General features: G+C 45.2%; 1 protein-coding gene across 2 annotated transcripts in view; it reads right to left on the bottom strand.

Annotated features, from left to right (window-relative positions):
- Nucleotides 1-151: 151 nt before the first annotated feature.
- SLC25A33 (solute carrier family 25 member 33) overlaps nucleotides 152-13,802 on the bottom strand; it is a 33,887-nt gene continuing 20,236 nt past the window's right edge. The window contains exons 2-7 of one of the 2 annotated variants that reach the window (XM_053206780.1): nucleotides 10,067-10,159; nucleotides 9,139-9,216; nucleotides 7,250-7,350; nucleotides 4,954-5,020; nucleotides 1,835-2,115; nucleotides 152-637 (exon numbers count right to left, since the gene is read on the bottom strand). In XM_053206780.1, coding sequence (XP_053062755.1) covers nucleotides 435-637; nucleotides 1,835-2,115; nucleotides 4,954-5,020; nucleotides 7,250-7,350; nucleotides 9,139-9,216; nucleotides 10,067-10,143 — 807 coding nt within the window. In that variant the 5' untranslated portion in view covers nucleotides 10,144-10,159 and the 3' untranslated portion in view covers nucleotides 152-434. The remainder of the gene's footprint in view (nucleotides 638-1,834; nucleotides 2,116-4,953; nucleotides 5,021-7,249; nucleotides 7,351-9,138; nucleotides 9,217-10,066; nucleotides 10,160-13,802) is intronic. The other variant, XM_027060496.2, reaches the window with a different exon arrangement.

Here is a 13,802-nt window from a genome sequence, read left to right as displayed (position 1 = left end):
ACATCTTACTGTTCAGCAGTGTGGCTTCAGATTACGAAACAAGTTGGATTCTGATTTTACGGGCTTTCTCTGCATTTCTAGGGTTACATTTCACTAAATTCCTTAGCCATAGTTTATAGCACAGTGAACATAAAAAAGGACACAAACCAAATTTATACTGAAATTAAATAGCATGATTTAATTTAGCTGCTGCTCAATCCTGAATCCTTTTAAGTTAAAAAAAAAAAAACCCACCAAAGTTATAATTAACTATTAACGTTAATGAATTTAAACCTTCCAGAAAACATGAATCCAAAAGGAAATGTCCGACAGGTGATACGAGCCACATATCTTATGGCCTTTCCTGTTTCCGTCCCAAACATTCTAAACATCAACGGAAAAAAAAATTCTCTAGAGTTTTTCAATTTTATTCTAGAGCACAATTTTCTGGCCTCTTACTGAGTACGGTCTTCTAACAGGTACACAATTAACTCATACGTAGACAACACGATGGCAGTATTCGGTATCTGCCGGATGAGCTGGGCAAAGAGTCCCCTGTAAAAGGCAAGGTAACCTTCTTCCCGGAAGACCAGCCGAGCGGTCTGGATGAAAGACTTGTACTTGGTGCCTTCCTCCCGGAGCCGTGTCCTTATGACTTCTGCAGAGAGAAACACATACTTTATGCTACGAACGGACTGCATTATCAGGCAATACGATGAGAGAATTCAAAGCACACAGCCCCGGACTGTCAACATACATCTCTGGCTATTTGCCATCTCAGCTCTGTTTGGACAGCACGGTCACTTCGGAACAATGAGAAGTCACAATCTTTTTAGAACCTTTTCTGACTCTGGGAAATGGTCAATTAGGGACATTACATGTAATACAAAAGTACAAAGAAATTTTTAAGGGATTAAAAAAAGCTTGGTTTGAATGGGACTTCATTTAAAGATAGTCTGTGGTTTTCTACTCTCAATTAAACCAACACTGTAATTTCACGGAAGGTGTAATTTTTATTAAGTGTGACAGTATCATTAACACGATTTTTTTTTCATGCACTCCCCAACCTTCTCTCCTATTAAAACCCTTCTCCACTCTGTCCAGCTTAAAAGTTGCCTCCTCCATTTTCAGACCTTCGCACACCTGGCCCTCCCCCACCCAGGCACCCCCAACATGACACCTGTCACTGCTTGTCTCGCAGACCTCAGTGCACACGCTTCTGTCTCCCTACCCCACGGGAGGTGTCCCGCCCTCTTCTCCGTGAGCCCCGTGGGGCTGCTTCGTGCCCTAGTATATGATGGGAACTCAATTACCTGCTTGTGAAATGACAGGTACATTTGTCATAGCCGACAGTGTAGCAGGCTTTTGAAAACAAAACCTGTTTTTCGTGCTACAATAAACTAAGCTATTTTTTTTAAGTAGGTCAATGGAACATTACGTCTACAATTCCTTAAAAAAGGGACTTAGCAGAGTAGCCTTACTCAGCACAAAGTGGAAGCTGAGAGGTTTGTTGTTTTGTTTTGTTTAGTTTGGCACTCGTATCATTTTTTTAAATCGAGGAATGTAAAATAAAATCCACATTTTTGGCTTCTTTGAAAACATCTCAAGTTCTACAACACAGGGCCCACATTCTGCACAGTACGTTTTGGCCACAATTAGCTGGAACGGAGGAGAGCTGAGTTCCTGCCACTCGTGTAACCTACAGACAGCTGAAGCCAGTTCCACACGTCCCCCGTTACTTAGCACCCGCAGGTGTCTGCACTTCAATGTGAGCTGCGGATACACTAGATGATACCGCCAAACGCCACGAACCTCACGGCTGTTCTACTGTTTGGGAAGAAAAAGCAAAACACACCGTGTGGATAAGCAATGCAGGAAGCACATCCTTTAGAAATAGCAGCGGCTGCCATAAGTCCAAAAAAACTCGTGGAAGTTTTCTCAGTCCCATTTGTAGAAGAGGCTAATGGAGCTTCTTTCAGATACTTCTTTAAACTTTCATAAATAGCAAAACAGATGATAGTTTCTGAAATCCCGGCATACGAGGCGGTTAATCCCCTGTAGAAGCCACGAATGCCTTCCGTCTGGTAAACGTAGCGAGCACACTGGAGTGTGTTCATCTGCTTGGAGCCTCTCACTCTGCGGACACAAGACCAGCGAAAAGCCGTTAAAAGGCACGCTCACGAGCCCGGTTCCTGTCCCAAGCCGCAAAAACTGAGCGCTGAGTATAAAGAGAAATGGTACGCACGGCAGGTGACATGTGTCTTCCTTCTTCTGTGTTCGGCTGAGCCCTAGCCCACCAGATGGGACACCCGATAAGCCCACAGAACACTACGTGCATCTGTACCAAGAGTCCTAAAAACATGTCCAGAGCTCCTGACCTAATTTTGCAAAGAGCTGTACAAAGGAAGATGTTCATCAGAGGAAAACACAACCGCAATATAATCAGAACAATCCAAATATCTAAAAATAGAAATAGATAAGTAAACCATGATACACACACCAGATTGAAATAGTTGTAAAGGCGGGAAGCTAGGCGGAACCGCGTGAGCAGAAAGCAGGACAAAATTACATGCAGAGTGTAATTCCAATCATGGTACAAACAGGCTTTAAGAAAATGCTGAAGGAAACCTCACCAACATTCTGACTGGGCACTGAGTGTAAGGGAGTGCTTTCTTAACCCGAGTCTCCAGATCCCATTATTTCTCAATTTATGAAATTATGAACATGGAAACGCTGCCCGGTAACTAATAAAAGGCCTCAGGCTTGGCTGCTCTTGGCTCACGATAGAAAGCATCCTAAACTGCCTGATGCAAGCCGAATCCTGGGACCTGACCCTGTTTCCACTGGCCCACATCAAAGACCCTCCCTTGGGGCTGAAGCCCACCGCTTCCAACCGGTCACAGCAGGCTCCCTCGCTTCTTCACTGTGTCTTCCCACATCCTAGCTGGAGCGACCTTTCTAGCACCGAGCCAACCACACCACTGCCCTGCTTAAAATCCTCTAACGCAGGGCTTCTCAACCTGGGCACGGACACTCTCAGCTAGATGATTATCTGTTGTGGAAGCTGTCCTATGCATCATGGGAAGTTTAGCAGTACCCCAACCTTTACCCCGTAGATGCCAGCAGCACCCTACCTGAATTGTCACAAGGTCTCCACACCCTGTCAAATGTCCCCTGGGGGACAAAGCGTTCCCCACTCCTGCCCTGAACCACGGCTCTAATGGCTCTCCATGGCCCTCAAAATAGAGCCCAAGGCCAAATTCCAAGCCCTCCCAGGGTTTTTAAGAATGTGCCCTCCCCCCCCCCCCCCCCCCGCCGGCATTTCTGCAGCCTTGGCTCCTCCCCCTGCTTTAGCACATGCACGCGCAGCATACTCCAGATGTTTCCCTTCTTTCAGCTCCCTGCGAACAAGGCTTCTCTAGACATTCCCCACACTCCGTTCCCTGCCCGATGCACCTGCCGTGCGGCCCACCCCCAGTTATTTTCCAGAAGGTAAGGGGGCCATCACTGCTGGAGGAGGCCCTCCCTGTGCCCACCCTGCCCGGAGTGCACTAGGGACCCTTTGGGGTCCTTACCATTTCCGGCCCCTATCTCGTTAGACTCTAATGCTCTTTATTTCTGTAAAGCTGTGAGCTTCTGGAAGGCAGGGCCTAGGTCTTACTCCCTGCTGTTTCCCCAGTGACCAGTGCACAGCAAGCATCCACGCTCGTTGTTGCAGGACGTGTTAGCAGAGCCCATCCAAACAAAGCTTTAAAATGTCCTCAACGTGGAGCGTTCCCAGGTGGATTTAAAAGAGCGCACATAAAGGCTCTGAGCTGACTCGCACATGTATGTGCTACTAAGCAGGAGTGACTCTGTGTGTCACACCTGAAGTGCGGAGTCATTACCAAAGGTTTCCAGGAGAGGATGCTGCTCAGAAGCCTCAAGGACAAGCAGGTGTTCTTGAGGGACCAGAGGCGGAGAGGGAGTCCTGGCGAGGGACAGCACACGGGGAGACGGACGCATAAGAGCACACGACAGTTTTAGAAAACTGCAAAGGACCTTGGATGTTAAGCCCAGCAGTTAGGATGTGACCGTGAGAGAAAACAAGACTCCTGGAAGGAGTGAGCAAGTGATCTGTCCAAAATAATGAGATCTGATACATTCTAGAAGGTTCTTTCGCACAGAACGGCTCGAGGGAAACATGGAATCTGAGACCAATTCAGAGGTTTTTGTGGTCACTAGAAAAGCTAAGGCAGACCCCTAGCTACACTTCCAGGGGATGTTCTAGTTCTCCCTTTAGAGGTGGCTCAGAGTTAGACTAGACTAGCTGAAAGTTTCCAGAGCCCACACACATTTCCCCACAACATAGTCACACAAGAGTTCTTAGAATTCTAGTACAGGGGCGCCTGCGTGGCTCTGTCAGTTAAGCATCTGACTCAGGCTCAGGTCATGATCTCATGTCCGGCTCTGCGCTGGCAGCGTGGAGCCTGCTTGGGATTCTCGCTCTCCCTCTCTCTCTGCTCCCTCCCCCTACTTTCTCTCTCTCTCAAAATAAATACAAATAAACTTAAAAAAATTTTTATTAGCGTCCTGGAGGCCTGACAGCCCTTGCTGTCCTACCCTTGACCCACCCTTGTCCTACCCTCTGCCCACTTGAGAGAGAGGCCATCTGGAAGAGATCCCTCAGTGCTCCAACTGGGGGTGGGGTCGGCCTAGAGACCCACCAACCATCCGAGAGGAAGTCAGGAGCACCTCAGGGGCCACGTGAGTGAACTGCTAACCTCTGTTGGGTGTTGTTTCTGTTGGCCCTCACCTCCCCACGGTGCCTGGCAACACACATCTCAAAACAAAAGGAGTTTCTACATAGGCTTATGTTCAGAAAAAAAACCACGATGGGGATGGCTAAGGACTCGTACCCATCACTTCACCACTGGAATTGGGAGGAAGAAAAAGATCCCAAGAATATTAAGGAAGGAACAATTGGTAACTTACTTCCGTTCCAGCTGCATCCGGGTTTTAACCATCCATATAGGATTCATTAAGGTATTTGTGACAAAAGCTGGAAGATAAAATCCAGAAAATATCATCATTGAACATAGTCCATGTTTATTAAAGTTGTCTATTTCATATGATAAACTTTGAGCTCAGGAGTTAAATGGGTTAATACTAAAAATAGATACGGGCACTGGGATGGTTCCGTCGGTTGAGCATCGGGCTTTGGCTCAGGTCATAATCTCACGGTTTGTGCGTTCGAGCCACACATCGTCCCCCATGCTGAGTGTGGAGGCTGCTTGGGATTCTCTCTCTCCGCCCCTCCCCTGTGCTCGCTCTCTCTCTCTCAAAATAAATAAATAAACTTAAAAAAAAAAAAAAGGAATAGTAAGCAGTTCTATACTGCAGATGGAAGTTACAGCCCTAAAATGTAACATCCATTGTTACGCTGGACCTAAAAGAAATCTCTCAATTTTCTAGAGCCCTGTCAAGTCTCTCCAACCTGTAGGTGGTGCTGTTGATATTCTGGTAAATCTAATCTCTACGGTAAATACGGAAACTATTCTAAACCTCAATTTATAAATTTCAGGTCCAGAAGTAACGTGATCTAACCCAAAAAGGTCACCTTACATCAAATGTAAAACAGAAGCCACGAAATCGCCACTTACCTGAATTCAAACATCTACATTTTAATACCCAACTCATCACTTCAAGAAATTGAAGTTTTAAGACTGATATGCTTCTAGGAACCATTTTTTTTAAAGTCGTTCGTCCTCATCTTAATACTACTGACTGTTCCAGACCAACCAACACGCACAGTGTCACGGTGTCAGCCTGACACACAGCGAGTTCTGAATTCCTCGTCCTCTCCATGGTCCGAAGCAGGTTCATGAGGAACCCAGACAGTGGTTTAGAAAACTCCTTCTGGGTCCGCTTTCCTTACCAAAGGTTCCTCTGAGTTAATTTGGCAAAAGTTTCAAAACCGATGACAGGGTGGAGCTCCTGGCTCGCTACCGCCCTCGGAAGTGAGGACCCACTGGCTCCCGCTCCGCGTGTCCCCCCACCCCGGACCTCCATGTACAGTAGGGTCCCCTTTCTCTTGTGAGAAGCAGCTCTGCGTTCACTATCCTCCTGCTTGGGGTCCAGTAATTATCATCCGTGACGACTCAGATGGGCTACCAGAACTTCCGTCTGGAGCGACAGGCAGACAAGACTGGTGGACGCACACCTCACAGGCCGGCAGAAGGCAGAGATTTTTCACAGAATGCCAACTTAAGTTCTCCGAAATACCTCCTACTTACACAAGTCATCAAATGACACTTAGGGGCTCCTGGCTGGCTCGGTCAGTGTAGTGTGTGACTCTCGATCTCAGGGTCATGAGTTCGAGCCCCAGGCTGGGGGTAGAAGATTACTTAAAAAAAAAAAAAATCTTTAAAAACAAAAAACGAAAACCGCATACAATATCTGTAAAGACATAGCCTTCCCTCGGCAATCTGCAAGTCCGTGGTCTTTTCCAAGTATTTCCTGGGGGAATAAATCTTGTTATGAATTTTCTAGAGTAAGTGCAATGACTCCCTCAAGAGAATAGATACTATCTGATCTGGTAGGAGCCTTACAGAACACTCCACAAGCCCCAAGCCCTCATCACAGTGTCCAGCTGTTAAGGCCAGAAATGCCAATAGTACACAGGGTAACGCTGGACACCGTGGGAAGTCACAAAAAAGCCCTCAAATTTTTAAAATAATTTCATGAAACAGAAAGACATGAAAATGCATTAATATGCCTTTATTTTTATTTATTTTTAGTTTTTTTCATGTTTCTGTATTTTTGAGAGAGAGAGAGAAAAAGTGGGGGGGGGGGGGGGGAGGGGCAGAGAGAGGGAGACACAGAATCCGAAGCAGACTCTAGGCTCTGAGCTGTCAGCCCAGAACCCAACGCGGGGCTCGAACGCACAAACCGAGAGATCATGACCTGAGCGGAAGTAGGATGCTTAACCGACTGAGCCCCCAGGCGCCCAATATTCCTTCAAAAGAAACAGAACACTGACCAGCAGTATGCATGGGCACATGTAAATTCTGAGGGAGAATAAAAGTTTTAGTTAGCGGGGAAAATGGAACCAAGTTACAAACTGTTCTCGAACATTCATGCTTCCTTAGTTCTAACATGAAGTGCCACAAAAATGGTTTGAGGCCAAAGAGGAAGAGAGCTAATTTCTAATTCCTGGACAAAGCTGCATGGCACAACACGTGCTTCAGGAAAGCGAGAAGCTGGTCTCCACTCACTGGGGGTGACCTACCTGCAGAGCCGGCTGAGAAAATATGCACAGTATTACTGTTAGGCACGAAAATGCCATTGAACTGCTCTTTGGCTTTGGAGTAACACGCAAAGTACACAGCCCTGGTGGAAGAGAGAGAGAACACTACAGACATCGGCATGGCACTATATGCGTCCCTCCACGACCTCTGAAAAGTTTAGGAAATTAGGAGAAAGAAGGTTAACGTGTAACCCAGACGCTGGACCTTATCTGTCAAACCAAAAGCTGCTGCAGGCACCTGCAGAAAGCTCCTGCGTGTCCCTCCAGAAAGTGCCCAGTGATGGTCAAGTATCCAAAATAACTGAGGCCGGTGAGATTTGGGTAATATACAGAGTCCATTTAGATTCTTCATTCTGGATAAATGTCAATCCTTTAAGCATCAAAATACACACTAAACCTTCTAAAATCTCTAATACTACTTCTAAAATACAGCACGCTTGTCCTGCCTTACACCACAATGAGTACGTCAAATGTAATCGGACCGGTTTTTGAGGACTCAGGGTCAGTAGGAACTACCGGCATACGTGTTTTCAATGCAGAGCTTCCACCATTGGACACGCACACCCCCCCACCCCCACCGCCACCCCTATAGGAGGAGTCTGGCCTCCCCCACGGCTCTCTGATCCGGTCTCTGCTTTCCCTCTTCTGACTCGGCTCTTACTGGGGCTGGGGAGTAGGCGCTGGTTGGTATTTTCCCCGCTTCTTCACCAGCAATGCCAGGGGAAAATGCTTCTTTATTTTGGCTGGCCAATGCATCAATCATAGAGTGTATTTTTCAACTTAGGATCTGGACTACTTATCTGTTATTTAACATTAGTCTGCTTTTTATAGGTCCCCACTGTTCTAAACGGGTGTGGCAGCCAGGAACCTACAGCAGGTTAACAGGCGTTACCAAACTATCCACAAGGAGATGCAACTCAATTTTCTTTATTTGCTATATGTATCCACCATCTATTAATAATGCAAACCCCATATAATCTCACAGACTAGTACTTGTATTTCTTAAACAGCTTATACACCTATGCTATAAAATTCTAAAGGAACAAAGGGTTTAATAAGAATCTGAATTGTTACAACATTCTCAGGTGATTTGTGTATAAGTTGGGAGCACTGATCTGCAAGAATTCTAGGAAGCTTTTAGTCTTTACCTTGTATAAGACATTTTTGTGTTTGTTCTAAAAAATAATTCTCTTTAAAGTCGACCGGAGTATTGTATGAAATAACAGAAGTACCTTACTCGTCACCCAGCTCCCCGCCGGGCCTCCAGGCCATTTCTAGAAGCAGTTTCTCATCTACTTTTCACGGATATGTATACACACACTCACCTATTATTCACTCTTGTCAAACAGACTTTACAGGGCATTAAGCCTTGTGCTAGAAAGGAGGATGTTTTAAATCAAGTAAAGCCTAGAAGCCTTGAGAATTGCTTCAGATCAGCGGTTCCAAGCGCATATGAATCACCAGGGGATCTTGTTGGAATGCAGATTATGATACAGGTCTGGGGCACAGTCCGAGAGTGTGCACTTCTAACCTGCTCCAGGTGACGCCCACGGTGCTGGCCACGCACCGTACTTGATGTAGCAAACACTCGTCTAGAGAAGATTCCAGGTGACGTGGGCAGATGAATTTTCATTTAAGAATAAAAGAACTAGATGCTTTCACACACACACACGCACACACATGACACACGTGCACACATACCCACACTAAAAGACACACCAGCACTTATCACTATTCCAGGTGTCAGACGTTTACAGGCAAATCCCATACTGAAAAAGACACTGGCCATCTAGAAGTAATGCGCTTCGGTAAGAAAGAAGTCAGTATTATATACTACAGGTAGTGAGCCAGCTGAAAAGTTTAAAGCTTACCTTGATGGCGCAACTCCGACCAAATTTGGACCCAAGCCTCTAAAAAGTGACTTTGGTCCCTCCTTCTCCAAGATCGACCTAAATGATAAGAGAAGATCTTTAAAATCCTGAGGCAGAGCCTAGGCAAAACAATGAGGCGTCAGCCCTCACAGCTCCTTGAAGAAAGAATGTTTACAAGACCCCAGACTCTTATCGGATTATAGTACAATACAGCATCCGAAATCTGAAGAATACTGCTTTCGTATTACAGTGGAAAAGCAGGTTTCAAAAGCATCAGTTTGACATGTTTTCAAGGAGCCTTTTCCCTGGCTCACATGGGACCGAGATATTCAGGGTCTGTACTCTACATGCACTCCTAGTAAGGTAGGACAAGCATCTGGCAGAGCATCTGATACAGGGAATAATGCCCTCATTATAGCAAAATTCACTGAGAAACGGGTTCAGAGATGTCTCTGGATGATATTTCTTTGGGATTTTTTCCTTATTTCTAATAATCCTATCTTCCAGATATTGACTTATTGTAGAAGAGCCCCAACCAGGGATCTACAGAATGGAAAAACCTAATGATTTTCATAGGCTGGATGAATGTTACTTAATTTTTCTTCTTGAACATTTATTTATTTTTGAGAAACAGAGAGAGACAGAATGTAAGTAGGGGAGGGGCAGAGAGAGAGAGGGAGACACAGAATCCGAAGCAGGCTCCAGGCTCCCAGCTGTCAGCACAGAGCCCGATGCGGGGCTCGAACCCATGAACTGTGAGATCATGACCTCAGCCGAAGTCAGACGCCCAACCGACTGAGCCACCCAGGCGTCCCTGGATGAATGTTATTTCAAGCCAAAGCATAGTATCTCAGGGTCAAAGAGAATATCCCTTTTGCTTGTTAATTTTTTAAATTCATGGTGACATATACGCAACATAAAAATTTACCATTTTAGCCATTTTTTAAGTGTACAGTTCAGGGGCATTACGTATCTCCACAAGGTTGTGCGACCATCACCATCCATCTCCAAAATTTTTCATCTCCTACAAACAGAAATCCACACCGGGTTAAACACGAACTCCCTGGGGCGCCCGGCTGGCTCAGCCTTCAACTCAGGTCATGACTTAATGGCCTGGGGCCTGCTTCGGATTCTATCTGTCTCTTTCTCTCTCTGCCCCTCCCCTACTTGCTCTCGGTCTCTCAAAAAAATGAATAAACTTTAAAAATTAAAAACCACCCCATAACTCCCCATTCTCCTCTGCCAGCCCTTGGCAACCACCGTCCCGCTTTCTGTCTCTCTGAATTAGACTACTTCAGGGACCTCATAGGAGTGGAACTGTACAGTATTTGTCCTTCTGTGGCTGGCTCATGTCACTTCGCAGCGTCACTGAGGTTCATCTGTGTCGCGGCAGGTGTCAGAATGTCCCTTTTGAAGGCTGAGTGATACTCCGTTGTGTGTCTACCACATGCGGCTTGCCCATTTATCTGTCAACTGCCTCCGCCTTCGGCTACTGTGAATCAACGCGGCTACGAACGTGAGTGTCCAAGTATCCGTTCAGGTCCCCGGTTTAAACGCTTAGGGGAACATGCCCAGAAGCGGAATTGCTGGCTCACGTGGTAATTTCTAGGTTTGATTTTTTGAGAATCTGCCCTGTTATCTACCACAGCGGCTGGACCATTTTCCGTCCCCACCGACAATGCACAGGGGTTCCCATTTTCCCACACCCTTGCCAACACACTTAAAATAAAAAAAGTGCTAATGTGTTTTCTTCTTTTTCTCTTAAGTAGGCTTCATGCCCAGCGCAGGGCCCAATGCGGGGCTTGAACTTACCACCCTGAGCTGAGAGCAAGAGTCAGACGCTTAAACTGAGCCACCCAGGTGCCCCGTGTTCTGACTGAAAGCGACTAAGGAAGGATTGTGTAGAACATTCTTTAGAGGCATTTTCCCACTCCAACATAGGATTCAAATTGAAGAATAAATTTGGTTAACTGTATTCTTTTTAATGGCTCAATTTTCATGGTGTCCAAGAGAAATTTACAGTTACATTGAGGTCTTCTCTAATTTAATCTCTTTTTCTTACTGCAGATTTTTCTGCACTTGGTAATTAGGGCCTCCGATCTGACAGCATTCTGAGTTTATCTAGAATTGTTGTCAACAGTTTATAAAATGCTTTACCTTCATTATGACATTGAGAGTAAAAGAAAAAGGTGTCTTCCCACTTCATGGAAAAGCTATTGGTAAAGTGAATCCTGCCAATTCTATTTCTGCTACCTTCCACTTTTCCCATAGAGAAAGTCTCTAAAAACAAAGCTGAAATTTTTGGTGGAGAGGTTAAATTGATGTTTTGGTCCCTGGCACGCTGGAAAATGTTCAAGTTTTATCCATTCGTAGCTTTCTTTCCTTTTTCAGGTCAATGTAATTTTTCATGGTCTAGAGTCCTTGAATGTACAAACTTAAAAATATAAATTTTAGCTTCTCGTCTTCAAATTTTTAGATGTTTATAAAATATTTCAATTGCTTAAAAATGAAAGAATATTTGTACCTGTAAGAGCTGCCCTCAAAAGTAGCAGATCAGCAGTTAGGTAAGAAAAAAGAAATAAAATATCTAGATTGGGAAGGAAAAAGCAAAGCTATCTTTATTCATACAGACTACATAATCTTATTACATGGAAATACTAATGGGGCGCCCGGGGGGCTCCGTTGGTTAAGAGTCCAATTCTTGGTTTTTGGCTCGGGTCGCAACCTCACAGTTTGTGAGATGGGAGCCCCACGCCGGCCAGGCTCTGTGCTGACACTGCGGAGCCTGCTTGGGATCCTCTCCCTCCCTCTCTCTCCTTCTCTGTCCCTCCCCTGCTCTTGCGTGGGTGTGCTGTCTCAAAATAATTAAGTTAAAAAAAATACTAAGGAATACACTAAAAAAATTACTATAGTAAGTTCAGCAAGGTTACAGGACACAAGATCAACATATGAAGCAACTGTATTCATACACAGCGGCAATGAACAATCTGAATACGGAAATAAAAAACAATTCCATTTACATCATCAAGAAGGGTAACATTCCTACCCACAGAGAGATGAAGCAGATCAGTGGTTGCCAGGGGAGGGGTGTGGGGAGATGGGAAGGACTATTAATGGGTACATGTTTCCTTCTGGAGTGATGGAAATGTTCTAGAATTAGATAGTGGTGGTGGTTACAGAACTCTGTGACTATACTAAAACCACTTGTACACTTTAAGAGGATAAATGTTATGGTATGTGAATAATAACTCAATAAAGCCATTATTTTAATCTTTATTTATTTTTGAGAGAGAGAGAGAGAGAGACAGAGCGTGAGCAGGGGACAAACAGAGAGAGAAGACAACACATAATCTGAAACAGGTTCCAGGCTCCCAGCTGTCAGCACAGAGCCCGACGCGGGGCTCGAACTCACGAACTGTGAGATCGTGACCTGAGCCGAAGTCGGACGCTTAGCCGACTGAGCCACCCAGGTGCCCCAATAAAGCTATTATTTTATTTATTTTTTTAATTTTTTTTCAACGTTTTTATTTATTTTTGGGACAGAGAGAGACAGAGCATGAATGGGGGGGGGGGGGGGCAGAGAGAGAGGGAGACACAGAATCGGAAACAGGCTCCAGGCTCCGAGCCATCAGCCCAGAGCCTGACGTGGGGCTCGAACTCACGGACCGCGAGATCGTGACCTGGCTGAAGCCGGACGCTTAACCGACTGCGCCACCCAGGCGCCCCAAAGCTATTATTTTAAATAAGTAATAAACTAGACCTCGGTTCCACCGAAATAATTAAATTACTTCAAAATATTAGGGAGACAACAGTCTTATTTTCTAATCATAGAATGTTTTCCTTACTGGCAGTTATCAACCCAGGCCCTTTTAAGTGATCCCATGACATACTCTGGTTTGTGTGCAGCCCAGCCTAAACCCTCTGGCCACCCCTGAGTATCATATGAAGGGCCTCTGACACACTGGACAACTAGACAGCACATCTCGCTAGAAGTACAATGGACATTTCTTTCTTTTTTTCTTTCATGGCATCTGGGGAATGTCAAAGCAATGCATTTAAAATGAGACCTAGTTACACAACGTGATATTACTCGGCAATAAAAAAGGAAGGAAGTACTGTTACACAACACCAAGGCCGAACCTTCGAGAAACATTAGGTTACATGCAAGAAGCCAGACACCAAAGGCCGTGTGTTGTATGATTTCACTTATGTGAAATGTCCAGAGGACGCAAATCTGGAGACAGAAAGTAGACAGTGATTGGCTGCCTAGGCTGGGGGCAGGCGATGGGGAGTGACTACAAATGGGTGAGGGGTTTCCTTTTCATAGGGATGAAAACGTTCTAAAATCAAATTAGGGGTGCTGACTGCACATCCTAGACACAGTTGAATGGTATTCTTTAAACAGGTAAATTGTATGGTATATGAATTACATCTTCATAAAGCTGTGTTAAACCAAAAAACAACCCAGCGAGGAGGAATGAAAGGCTCACTGAAAAAGGTCTAGGAAGCAGAAAAGATCTTGGCGGGAACAGAGTTTTAAAATAAAATTTAGTTCTTCTGTGAAATCAATCACTTACGGTGACTGCTTCATCGGGAGTATGGACTGTAGATCACTTAAAAAGCAGTATATGAATACTGAATGTCTTGAATTTGAAAACTGTGCA

The sequence above is a fragment of the Acinonyx jubatus genome, chromosome C1, assembly GCF_027475565.1.
Source record: "Acinonyx jubatus isolate Ajub_Pintada_27869175 chromosome C1, VMU_Ajub_asm_v1.0, whole genome shotgun sequence".
Lineage (NCBI taxonomy): Eukaryota > Metazoa > Chordata > Mammalia > Carnivora > Felidae > Acinonyx > Acinonyx jubatus.
Note: the sequence above shows the minus strand (reverse complement) of the source record. Positions and strands in the feature narration are given on the sequence as shown.